Genomic DNA, 12,594 nt, shown 5'->3' with positions numbered 1-12,594 from the left:
CTCTGAACATGAGAATTTTTTATGGCATTTTGTCTTAAAGCTACAAAACTGATCATACCCTCATTCTTTTTTTTTTCAAACATCAGAAGAGGATGAAGAGAAAGAGGAGGAAACAGTGGTGCTTCTGGAAAAGAAAGAAGCTGAGAAAGAAGGTTTGTACTCGTTTTTTATCATATTACATCAGCTGTATGGTGTATCTGCATTTACTATAGTGCATATCCAAATGAATGCTATACCTTCTATTTAGTGAATTCAGCCTATTGAGATGCACAAGTAATTCCATAAACAGCCTGCATAATATTTATTGAAAAGCACTGCCAATAGAATAGGAGTTGCTTTTAGTGCACCAAGCACAGGCCCGTTGCAACAAGGCAAGCAAACCAATCAATTGCCTCGGGCCCCAAGCTGGCCTGGGGCCTCCAGACAGTGACTGGTTATGAACTGTGAATGCCTCTTTTAATTGTGTGATGGTCAATGCAGGAAAGTTCAACAACACTGTTCAATGATCAGTGAGAGGGGGCCCTTCCCACTAGTTGCTGACAGTAGCCAGTCAGCCAGGTTTGTGATTCCTGCAGCCGGCAAAATATGAAACTTCCACAATCATGAAGCAGAGTAATATATCAGGAAGCTGGAAAACAAAGAACAAGGAAGAGGAAGTAAAAACAAAAGTAAAAACAAATGATAATTTAAACTGGATTAATGAGACCTATGTCTACAAATGGTGTAATGTAGCAGCATGTAAGCAAGCAATAAAATATATGGATAATGTTTATGTTAGCTATCTTCCTGGTAGTCAATGCTAATAACAAACTAGAACAATCAGGGCCATGTTTTTTGAACCAGCTGAAAATATGGCCACACACTGTAATATGTTATACTGTCAGAATAAGGAAAACACAGATCTGTTCCAGATTCACTGATTATCATTATTTAATAATCACATGACATTGCAATATCCTAACATTCATGAATTTGCTTTTGACGAAGGTGGCATAGCGTCTCTGCTATGCTAACTTTTACCATTCTAATATACTGGTAATCTATCTACTAAATGAGGGGTAAGAAAAAACAATAGTAATTCCGTGCATGACATAAACAGACTAGTGGTTGGGTCCGTTTTCCTTGGTGTCCCAAAATGCCTTGAAACGTTCTTCCCACAAGAGTGGAGGAGGATGTTACTGCAGTAAACATACCCTTAATTTAAGAAGAAATGCTAGAGGGGCAAGTGCAAATTAACTTTGCATATTACATATTGTGTAAATTCAAGCACTTATTTTAGTGGCTGTATGTTGAATGCTTCTGTAAGTTATTTACAGCAGGACTGCAGAAGCCCCAGACAGAATTAATTCAGCAGACATCGATTCTCCTCTATAATAAGGCTGAAAGCATTGCTGACTTGGGATTTGGCTTCAAGCCTCCAACAATTTTTGCAATCATGTACATTGCTGTTCTCTTTAAATGGCAGAGTTGGCTGATTAGAATTTAAACCATAATCTAATATGGAGAGATAAAAGAGACCATTAGGGATACGGTGGACGAGTCTGTGTAATGTAGACATTACAAAGGCTTTGCTTTGTGGGAAACGCTGTTAAAAAGCTCAGTTCAGAACCGACTGCATATTTATAATTATAAATCAAATAGCCCCTGGGCTTATCTCACAGTTTTCCATCAATTTTGACCACAGTTACAATCTAAACTGTGCATTTGCATTAAACACAGCCAGAAAGTAAGCACAGTATAATCAACTTGCATGTACTGAGTTATGTTTCCTCAAGTTCCTGCTGATTTTAATCAAGATATGGCACATACTGTTTAAAAAACATCAGATAATACAAAAGTATTTCACCAAAGGTCAGTGAGAAGAGAAGGGGAAAGAGTGAGCATGCTGGTTTAATAACAGAAATTCAGCTCTCAGCTGCAAGGCTTACTGATATCGACAGCATTAGCATTTTAGGCACAAAGCATTCAAATACAATCTCTAAAAAAATCTCAGAAAGCAACACAAGCAACAAGCCTCAGATCTGATCTCAGCACTAGGATACACGGATGCACATCGCTCTTTAATATTTCTATATTTTGGAGACGCTCTCATCGGGCGGCAACATTCATCTCCTGCTTTATCTATTTGACTGTCATAAAAGCCTTCTTATTGTAATCATCCCATTTTCTCACGACGTGGCACTCAGTCCAAAAACGTCACATTAACTCAGACAAATTTAAGCAATCCAAAGCCCTAATAAAGCTGTCATATTTGTGCCATGACTTACATCCACGTTTTGAAATTAATTTTACTTGAGTGATTTATGAATGCAAAGGAACCTGCCCCGGCTTTTTATGACACAGGAATATTATTAGATTTACAGATTACGAGGCCGACGCCTTCAGTTTCATAAAAGTGAACAGGATTGGATGATTGTAAGCAAATGTGAATGAGATGTGAATACAAAATTAATTTGAAAGCTTGATTCAATATTATATTCGAAATATGGAGGATTGAATACATTTTTTAAAACCATAATCAGATTTTCTGATAATATTGAATTAATGAATCATGTGTTTGGGACTCTTTAAAGTTCTTTTCCAAACTTGTGCAACAACACACACATAAACACGTTATATACTTTGTATTGTATTCTGTATGTGTGCATTTACAGCACAGCAGTGTCAAATTATGAATGAACAAGATCAAGGGCTATGAGCAAAAAAACACTGAGCAAAAAAAAAAACACACCTCTGCAGAACTGCTACTGTTTAATTGCTGCTCTATGATATTCTGGGAATGTGTTAATTCCACTTCACACACTTTTAGTGTGTGAATACCATTTCTGAACCTGTGTTAATACTATATATTCACAGTATGTGAAATATGTAGAACTTGCAAAAGTTTTATGTGGATAAACATTATTAATTAGTTTCTCTGTCACTACCTAATAGTCTCGGTTTAGATTTTGAAAGATAGGAGAGATCACTATACTGTCTCTGTCATAATGCAATTGGCAGATTAAACAGTTCTTCATAAGGCAGTGTAATTATTGCTGTCAATCAAAACTTAACTTAGAGTTGGTCTAGTACTGTTATCAAGCTAAATTTAATACAGGCATTCTTCACTTGATTTTCTAGAAATCATTAAGAAACAAAAATGGTGTAGCACAGACAAAGCTTATACAACACTGACATGGCAAAATCAATATAGCAGTATGTAAATTGAACATGAAGTTTTACCTCAGAGGACAGCTTGGGAACATGCACAGCTGTATAAGTTGTGAGGTGTTATCTTGTGAGTGAGTTTGAACACATGAGCTATGGTGCTCATACTATTGTGCAGGCATTTAACATTCCTCAATCCACAATTAGCACTTTTCCACCAAAAGTACTCTGGTTCTTGAACAAGTTCTGTTCGGGCTTATAAGAAACGCAATGTTTTTCAGCTAAATAGCCTGTGTTTCCACCAGTTTTAATGGAACTGGAACTTTCAAAACGTCACATCATACGTCACCAATAGAGAGTGTTGCACAGCGGCTGTGCTCCTGTACAAACAGACACACCTACAGATGTTATCAAGGTGTGTCAGTGTGTTCTTCTGTTCCTGCTACGAACAAACATTCCTGGTTCTGGAACCAGTTCAAAATTAGGTTCGCAAACCAGAAAGGTGCCAGTTCCATGTGGTCCCACAGTGGAAAAGCACTAAGTGTCAGGTGTGTACCAGGAATACATCATAGAAGGCATTACCACATAAAGTAGACAGCACAGTGGGTGGTACTCTGGCAAACTCTGGCAAAAATTACATCCAATGCAGGAGAATGAAGTGTGTGAATGTGTTGAGCTTAGCCCTCCCAAAAGAATGCCATTATTTCCAGTTCCCATCCAACACCTAGTTCATCAGTCCTTCAGAAAATGTATTTAAGTCCAGTTCTAATTGAACTGAGCAAATTCATAAAGTGGGTAAAAGTACACTGAGGTACATTCAGAGTTCTACAAAACATCATACCTTACATGCAACATTTTTTATTTCTTTGCATTCAGATGAAGAAAAAGAATCTTCTACCTGTGTGTGCCCACTGCCACAACAACCTGTAGAGCCCCAGACACAACCCCCTACGCCCAAAGAGGAAAAAGGTACTCAATATTGTTTATGTTGCTCACCTATATGATAATGCATGCTTCACTTTTAATGAAAATGGGCTGAAATGCATATTTCACCTTATTGGTTTAATGTGACAGCTCAATTGCAGGATGATGATGATGGTGATGGTGGTGTATTAATATGACAGTAGGTAGTCTTCACAGCTGGAGAGTTTATGTTCAATCATTTCACAGTTTATTTTTCATCTAAGACTTAGGCCTGCTTTTCTGAATAAAGATTGACACTTGGCAACTCTTTGCTAAAAAACAGTTTACATTTTTGCTACTCAGCAGCCCGTTTCTGTAAAACTGTGTGTTTGTGATAAAAAATACTTTACTTAATAATGTAATTTCCTTCAAAATAGCAAAAGAAAACCATCTTATATCTATATTTATTGTACATTTTGTCAGCTTTACTAAGCATATCATTGGGCACTCTCAGACCAACAGTGACAGTTATGTGATTAAGAACTCCAGCAGCAATACTGTGTCTGATCCACTCATATCAAAACTACACTCAATTCACACAAATAATGACCCACTATCCAAATAATACATGCTCGGTGGTGGTTCTTTGGCCACATGTGATGAAGTGGACAGTTGTACATATGCCACTGAAAATGAGCATGTTTTTATTTTGAAAAAAAACGTTAACCTAAGTATTGCAGTTAGGCATCATTGTCATAGCCTGCATTGTCACAATGTTTAAACATTTAAAAATCTTTCTTACAAATTCTTTGGAGGCTCCTGTTAGTGAGGACCCTCTGGTAAAAGGCTTTTTATTTGGAAGAAAAGGCTTAATCCAGCCTTCAAAAAATAAGATTTATAACAGCCGAGTCTCAATCCACAGCAGCAGGACTCATAAGCATTGCAACTTGTTATCTCTGGCTTTAGGGAAAAAAGATTTTCTGCCTCAATAGGATTCAAAACATGATCTAGAGTCCTGAAAGCTTCCAAACACCTTAATATAAGACAGTGAACAATCCACAAAAATAATACCAACACAATTGTATTTTTTAATGAATTTACTATGAACAGTAATTGTGTCAATGTGAATTTATATAGGTAAAAATGATTCCTTCCACACACATCTTGAATGAAGCAAATTAAATGCATCACATAATTTAGCTGTAAAAAGAGAACACTGGAGTTGAGGAAAATTGGATGAATATCATTAAGAAGATCATTAATTGGGCTTTGCTCTCACCAGTTAATAATCTCCTGGGCTAACTCAACATGTGGGCCAGAATGATGCAATGCAGCTTCAAGACAAGAGCAGACACAGCTCATGTTCTATTGTGCTATTTGGATATTTGAATTTTAAATTGCACTAACACGTCAAAGCTTCTACAATACAATACTCTGTGAAAGCCAGCTCAAAATAAACATATAATTTATATAGTCAAACATGTTACTGTATTCAACAGTATATTCAATCCGTACACCTGCTCATTTCTGAAGTTATCCAATCAGTCAGATTAAGCTAATGGTGCTCATATGGTGGTCATACTGGCTCTAGCATACCTATTGTAAACCAATTTCAATACTCTGGAGTGCACGCTGTCACTTTCACCAGCCTTTAAGCTGTTATATTTCTCTATGTTTGCACTACTGTTTATACTGATACTGTATTTTTTTAATGAGATTGTCATTCCCACTTTAATCCACCCATCAATACTGAACTTTAAATAATATTCACTTAAACAGTCTTCAAGCTTTATACTTTTATACTGCACTTCTGTTTATCTTACTTTCTAATTCCTGCTAGTGAACACATCACTTACCATCCACTTCAATATTCAGTGTCTCAGTGTCTCATGTATGCCAAAATAACTGAAACACCTTAACTAATGAGCATGGTTCCCTTTTAGACATTAAACACTGTTAAAAAATAAACTTGAGACTTATTAAACTATATAGCTAACTAGCCTAGCTAGCTAACAGAGCTACGTTAGGTGCTTAACCTGCCTCCAGAAATCTGAACAAGCTTACCTTTATACCTTGCTATGCCACAAAAGATTTTTATTTGACATATTTTGCACAGAGTTTTGTTATCCATGGTAGCAGAGTTGAACATATTCCATAAATCACTTTTTATTTCAGTAAAAGGGAGAGCTATTGTGTGAAGTACCTGTGTGACAATAAGTCTGTGTGATAAGGACACTGTGTGGAGGGACTATTTTCTGTTTACTGGTCAAAAATAACATGTATATCAAATAATTTCCCTGTTCACCAGTATTTGATATTTTTGACATTTGACATTTTTTATTATTTGACAAAAAAGTGGAATAAATTTTGTTGTATTTTTCGTTTTCAAGTGTTAATTTTTATTTAGTTCTCATCCAGTTTTCTTCATGAAAATTAGGTCTTATATTTTTCATCATAGTTTTTGTTAAAGAATTCAACAATGCTAATAGAGTAGCACATTTAAATCCTTTGTATGTCCTGTACATTTGCAGTAATAAACAATAACAATAAAACTATGTGAACTTTTAACTTATACATGAAGGCACAACAAAAGGGCCCATAATTGTACTTCAGAACCTTTGTTTTAATGCCAGGCTGCTCTACAGCACAATAAATAACTACAAATGACCTACTGACTAAATCCAATTCCAGTCTGATATATTCTGACAGCCATATTTTCCTCCTGAAGACACAAACCTCTTCCTGACATGAATCAGACCTCTCACAGTCACCATCTAGTGGAACAGTCAGTAATAACAAGCCATAAATTACACTCCCATAACAAATACTGTAAATATAGTGTTATAAATCGTACTTTATTCCAGATTTATTGTAGAAGTGCAGTGTTGGAGTATGAACAGAGAGGGAGTACATGATTCTTAATGATTTATTTTTCATATCCGGTTTAATAGTTGCGGAACAAAGCAGTATTGATCTGTTCTTAACCTTTTAACTTTGTCTATACAGTGTAGATGAATCGGGCCTCATTTCTTAGTTCTGGATCTGTCCGCTGGTTTATAAACAAGAACAGCCGTGTGGAAATTTCTCAGGACATTATAAATGAAGCTTTCCACACAAACCGCAAACCCAGCTTTTCTACAAGCCCGAAATGCTGTTCAACACACAACAGTGCCCCCTGCTGGAGCTTCTTCACAGCACCACAAGCAGCTTTTTCTCTGTCATTATTCTGGGGTTTTATTTTTAATATACAGCTCTAGAAAAAAATTAAGAGACCACTTCAGTTTCTGAATCAGTTTCTCTGATTTTGCTATTTATAGGTATATGTTTGAGTAAAATAAACATTGTTGTTTTATTCTATATACTACAGACAACATTTCTTCCAAATTCAAAATACATATATTTTTTTGATATTTAGAGCATTTATTGCAGAAAACGAGAAATGGCTGAAATAACAAAGAAATTGCAGAGATTTCAGACTTCAAATAATGCAAAGAAAACAAGTTCATATTCAAAAAGTTTTAAGAGTTCAGAAATCAATATTTGGTAAAATAACCCTGTTTTTTAATCACAGTTTTCACGCATCTTGGCATCATGTTCTCCTCCAACAGTCTTACACACTGCTTTTGGATAACTTTATGCTACTCCTGGTGCAAAATTCCAAGCAGTTCAGCTTGTGATCATCCATCTTCCTCTTGATTATATTCCAGAGGTTTTCAATTTGGTAAAATCAAAGAAAATCATTATTTTTTAGTGGTTGCTTATTTTTTTCCAGAGCTGTATATACTATACAGCTGATGCTGACAGTTGACAATGTAAACTTACATCATCTCATATTATACTATATAAATCTAATAATTTAACCTATAGTTTAATGTACTAGAGGTGGGCAAAAGTAAAATAATCATAATATAATAATATTTTTCAAGGTATATTTGTGATTTGATATATTATTGGCGATATAAAGAAGAAACAAATATATATTAATTAATAAATAAATAAATATGTTATCCTTTGAAGAAAAATCTACTGCAAACAATCAACTGCCTTCAAGACACAATACTGCTTTTATTACAATATTGATTTTTTTTTTTATCATGATGTTATTGTTTCTCAATATATTGTGTATGATACAATATGGCACACCCTTATAATGGGCTAAAAATGATATAGCTAATGGCTTTGGTTTTATATTTTCTAGTAAGTGAAATATGAAATCTAAAAGTATATTTGTTTTTATTAGATTTTAAATATGTACATCCATATCTTCATTTTCAGAGGAAGAAGTAAAGAAAGAAGAGCCAAAGGAAAAGGAGGAGGAAGGTAAAGTCCACTTTTAAAAACTCCACTTTACTTCATAATGGAAAGCATTAGCTTTTAGCTACTTTAGTTACTTTTTCTTTCAAAAAAGACATCTACAACATGACTCATTTTATAGAATTAAATTTGTACAACAAATAGTTTCAAATTTGACATGTTCAGTTATTCCAGTTATAATATTTATTCACTATTAATATAAAGATTTTTCTTCTTTCCAGCAGTGAAAGAGAAGGTGGTGGAGTCTGAGCTGCCACTTAAAGGTAAAGCTGCAGAACTTACTTATCTTACTTATCTAACTTACAAATCTATTTTTATGTATAATCCATTTTGTTTGCTTTGATGTTAATTCCAGCAACAGCATTAAAAAAAACCTCAGCAGAGCTGTGCCACAACACAGTTAGATTAGGAATGAGGGACAGGGTTTCACACGCACAACCAGAGAACAAGGAATCACCACTCCGCAGTCTGCCAAAATGTCCAAAATGTCTTTGCAGACAGATAGCATGTTTTTATCTGCCTTTATATCAATCCAAAATGATGTTCAGTTTTGTTGGTTGTACAGTTTCTACACAAGACCAGCAGTACTAATAGTATACTATCTATACACAACTGTGCAAATGTTTTGTGCGTCCATTTAAGACGAAAGGTATACAGTATAAAAAAATTACACTATACAATGTTATAAAAATACTGTTATTCCATTAAGATGTGATTTTATGTATTTCAGTGTTTGGGTATTCAATTTCAAAACTTTCAAAACTTCAAAATTAATATTTGTATTTTTATAATCATTTAATATCCAGCATTCAATCCTATTCTATAGTTTATAAAAAATCTGCATTTGAGTGGATTCAAACTTGCAGAGATGAGTAAATTCCTACTTTTTCAAAAACACAACATTCTTCTTACCTTTTATGTTTACTCTGAAGGTATATGCGATTTGCATGAAAAAGATTAGTTAATATCAGTAATATATTTAATTTAATCTAATATTAGTAAAATCAGGAGGAATTATCTGTTTTATTTTAATTGTCTAAGACAGTATTGTCAGTAGTGAGCAATGCATTTCACCTCTGTCCAATGAAAAACAATCTCCAAAACACAGAGAGATAAAACCCAACTGTCAATGGAAGTGAGTTTAAAAAGAGTTTATTTCAGGTAATTTTTGAGTATTTCTATTGGTCCACACATCAAGAAATATTGACACGTTGTAAGGAATAGTTTGTTTGTCCATATTATATTTTTTGAGATTTGATATATTTGTTTTTTATTGGAAAGTAGCGATTTGCTGTTTCAGTACTAAGAACATACCTGAATGATATATTAAAGACTCTTGATCTTTAAAGTCAGTGAGAATTAGAAACGGCATCATGTTTTCCCTGTGTAGCATGACATACTGTGAGTATTCACATATCCCATAAAGAGCCATTAAAATCATGTAGTATAGTGAATCATACTTGTGACAGTGTCACAGTACATGAGCTAGGAAACTTTACAAAAAGGCTTTTAAAGGGCTTTGCTTAATTTACAGTTCATGAACATTCCAGCCTTTTTTTATTATTATTATTTTTTATAAACATTTATACACGACCCACAGTACCAGTACACAGATCAATGGCTAGTGTGATTACTGCCATACTATCAGATGTGGGGAGTGGAGAGACTGCTTTACAATGAACCCCTGTTATAACTAATCATGAGGATAAACCACATTACAAAAGCCATAAGCACTTGATAATGACTTGGAGTTCATGCTTGGCTGAGCTGGAGTTGTTATTAAGCTGGGATTTTATTACTTCACCTGCAGTCGCCTTTACCTGCTGCAAAAATAATCAGCTCCATCACATTACTTTCACATATCCCCATAAACTGGAGAAATTATTGCATACATGGCCAATTTTGTACGTATCGATTGTACATCCTAGAAAGAGTGAAAATTTCCAACACAAAATCATTACTGTCATTCCAGAGAGCAGATCAGCTGCTGCAGCTGCAAACCCTGCAATTACTCCAAAATGTGCCTGAATCAATGAAAGGAGCCTCAATCTAACATTCAGCTTTATAAACTCATATCTAATCGGATGACTTTAAACATCCTCACACTACTGAAAAATTAATATAATTGACACATTTGGGAGGGATTTTTGGGGGTGTATTTTTATGTGTCTGGCACCACTAAGAATAAATAGAGAATGTGATTTTATATATTTCAGTGTTTGGGTATTTCAAAACTTCTTTGATTAAGAAAATCCAGTTTTTGTGGAGAACGTTTTGGCTGCTCTGCCATGCTGCCCTATTGTGTTACATTAGAAAATCAGGTACATGTGTTACGTTTGTTGATTTCTTCATTAAAACTACTTTTTTTCTTTTATAATAAAAATCGTCCAAATGAAAGGACCCACAACTCCAGAACAGGTCGACGTTGTGGCACCGCTCCAGGACTGTAAGTGTTTACAAGCTGTTTAAAGAAACACTCCAGCAATTTTCACCCTAATGTCTTTCTGCTGCATCTATAGCATGAAATCCATTCACCACAGATAATACGTTTCATGCATATCTGTGTAATTAGTAAACTAGTAAACACACTTCAAATATAGGTCAAATAGTGAACAGGTTTCTCTGCTCCTTTTAAATGGAAATGACTAGATAATGGTTTTAAAATGCTAGAATATTTCTTCTGTTTAGTATCTTAATTTGTGTGTTTTAATGCACTGTATCAATTAATAATAATAATAATAATAATAATAATAATAATAATAATAATAATAATAATAATAATAATCTATATAGCACCTGTATAATATTAATTATAATCACACTGTAAAATATTAAGATTAATATAATAAATACAAATTTAAAGAAACTAACTGAGGATGATTTAATAACAATATATATATAAATAAAAAAGATATTAAAAAATGATAAAACAATGTAATAAGTAGATGAAAGAAGATGAAAACAATAGTAAAACTAATGGATGAAAAACTATATAAAATAAACAAATCTAAGAGAAAGCCATGGTAAAAAATATGTTTATGTTTTTTTGTGTTTCATTATGGGAATATTGAATAATGCAGCACTTAATGATTTCAAGTCTCGATCTGGAGCATATTCTGCGAGGAGTTGACCTACGCTGAAATTGAACAAATACAATTTTTTTTCTTGCAGTATAAAGTTGCTATTTTGGATATTTGCATATTTTTTCAATATTATAAGTGATAATATATACTCTAGCCTTATAATATTATAGTAAATATACAAAGGTAAAATGATGAACTGGCAAAAATCTTTTTCCTACAAATCCCTCCTCAGTGCCCGCATGTCGTCCTGCACCAGTCTACTGCCCCGCACCCCCAGGCTGGTACGGTGAGTATTGTGCACAATCATACAAATGCAGTCAGAAGTTCTGTGCTTTGTTTTAATGTAACAGAAACATTTATAACCTTAACGGCCATTTACCTTCCAGTTCACCACATAGTCACAGATAGTCCTCTGCCACCGACGACTCTGCGAGGTATTAAAAGCCATTTCCCTTCACTCTCAAGCAAAGAGGGTCATTAATTGTCAGTATTGACAATGCTGGTGCTCATGGCCTGAAGTGTGTGAGAGAGCTAAAAAGCCAGAGGATTTAATTAATCCAGTGCTTTAAATGTTCTGTATTACATCAGAACATGCTGGCTGAAGCATTTGTGTCTATGTGTCTGTGTGTGTGTGTGTGTGTGTGTGTGTGCCTTTGCTGCAAGGTAATTCATTTTGTCCCCCTCCTCTACCCCCTTTTTTACTTCCTTTTAACCTTCTGAGAATAAATGATGCCTGCAGGGTGGTAACATGTTACCCAATTTACTCTTTCCTCAGTGTGCAGTGAAAAAGATATCAGTGATTTTGTGTGTGTGTGTGTGCGTGTGTGTGTGTTTATGTGTGTGTGTGAGAGAGACAGGCTGTGCTTTCCTCTAGCCAACTTGGAGCTGAAAGGGATATTTTAATATATGCACCTGACACCATTCTAATGACAATCTTTTGACAAACATACCATTCAACTAAATGAGAAACCGTACTGTACCACACAGCATTCACATGGAGGCAATATTGGGATGTATTGCAATGAATTAATTGGGCAAAATTTTTGCTATTTATACAGTAGGCATTTGCTTGAGTAAAATGAACATTGTTGTTTTATTCTATAAACTAAAGACAACATTTCTCCCAAAAATGCATCTTTTTAAAGAG

At 34.5% G+C, this 12,594-nt stretch overlaps 1 protein-coding gene across 12 annotated transcripts in view; it reads left to right on the top strand.

Annotated features, from left to right (window-relative positions):
• The window catches only part of trdn (triadin), a 77,567-nt gene that overhangs the window by 47,235 nt on the left and 17,738 nt on the right, over window positions 1–12,594 (top strand). For 10 of the 12 annotated variants that reach the window (XM_049484370.1, XM_049484361.1, XM_049484379.1 and 7 more), the window contains 7 exons: window positions 87–152; window positions 4,024–4,116; window positions 8,326–8,370; window positions 8,586–8,627; window positions 10,763–10,810; window positions 11,680–11,733; window positions 11,834–11,881. In XM_049484370.1, the coding sequence (XP_049340327.1) occupies window positions 87–152; window positions 4,024–4,116; window positions 8,326–8,370; window positions 8,586–8,627; window positions 10,763–10,810; window positions 11,680–11,733; window positions 11,834–11,881 (396 nt within the window). The remainder of the gene's footprint in view (window positions 1–86; window positions 153–4,023; window positions 4,117–8,325; window positions 8,371–8,585; window positions 8,628–10,762; window positions 10,811–11,679; window positions 11,734–11,833; window positions 11,882–12,594) is intronic. The other 2 variants (XM_049484343.1, XM_049484348.1) reach the window with 2 other exon arrangements.

Source organism: Astyanax mexicanus, chromosome 1 (assembly GCF_023375975.1).
Source record: "Astyanax mexicanus isolate ESR-SI-001 chromosome 1, AstMex3_surface, whole genome shotgun sequence".
NCBI lineage: Eukaryota > Metazoa > Chordata > Actinopteri > Characiformes > Acestrorhamphidae > Astyanax > Astyanax mexicanus.
Note: the sequence above shows the minus strand (reverse complement) of the source record. Positions and strands in the feature narration are given on the sequence as shown.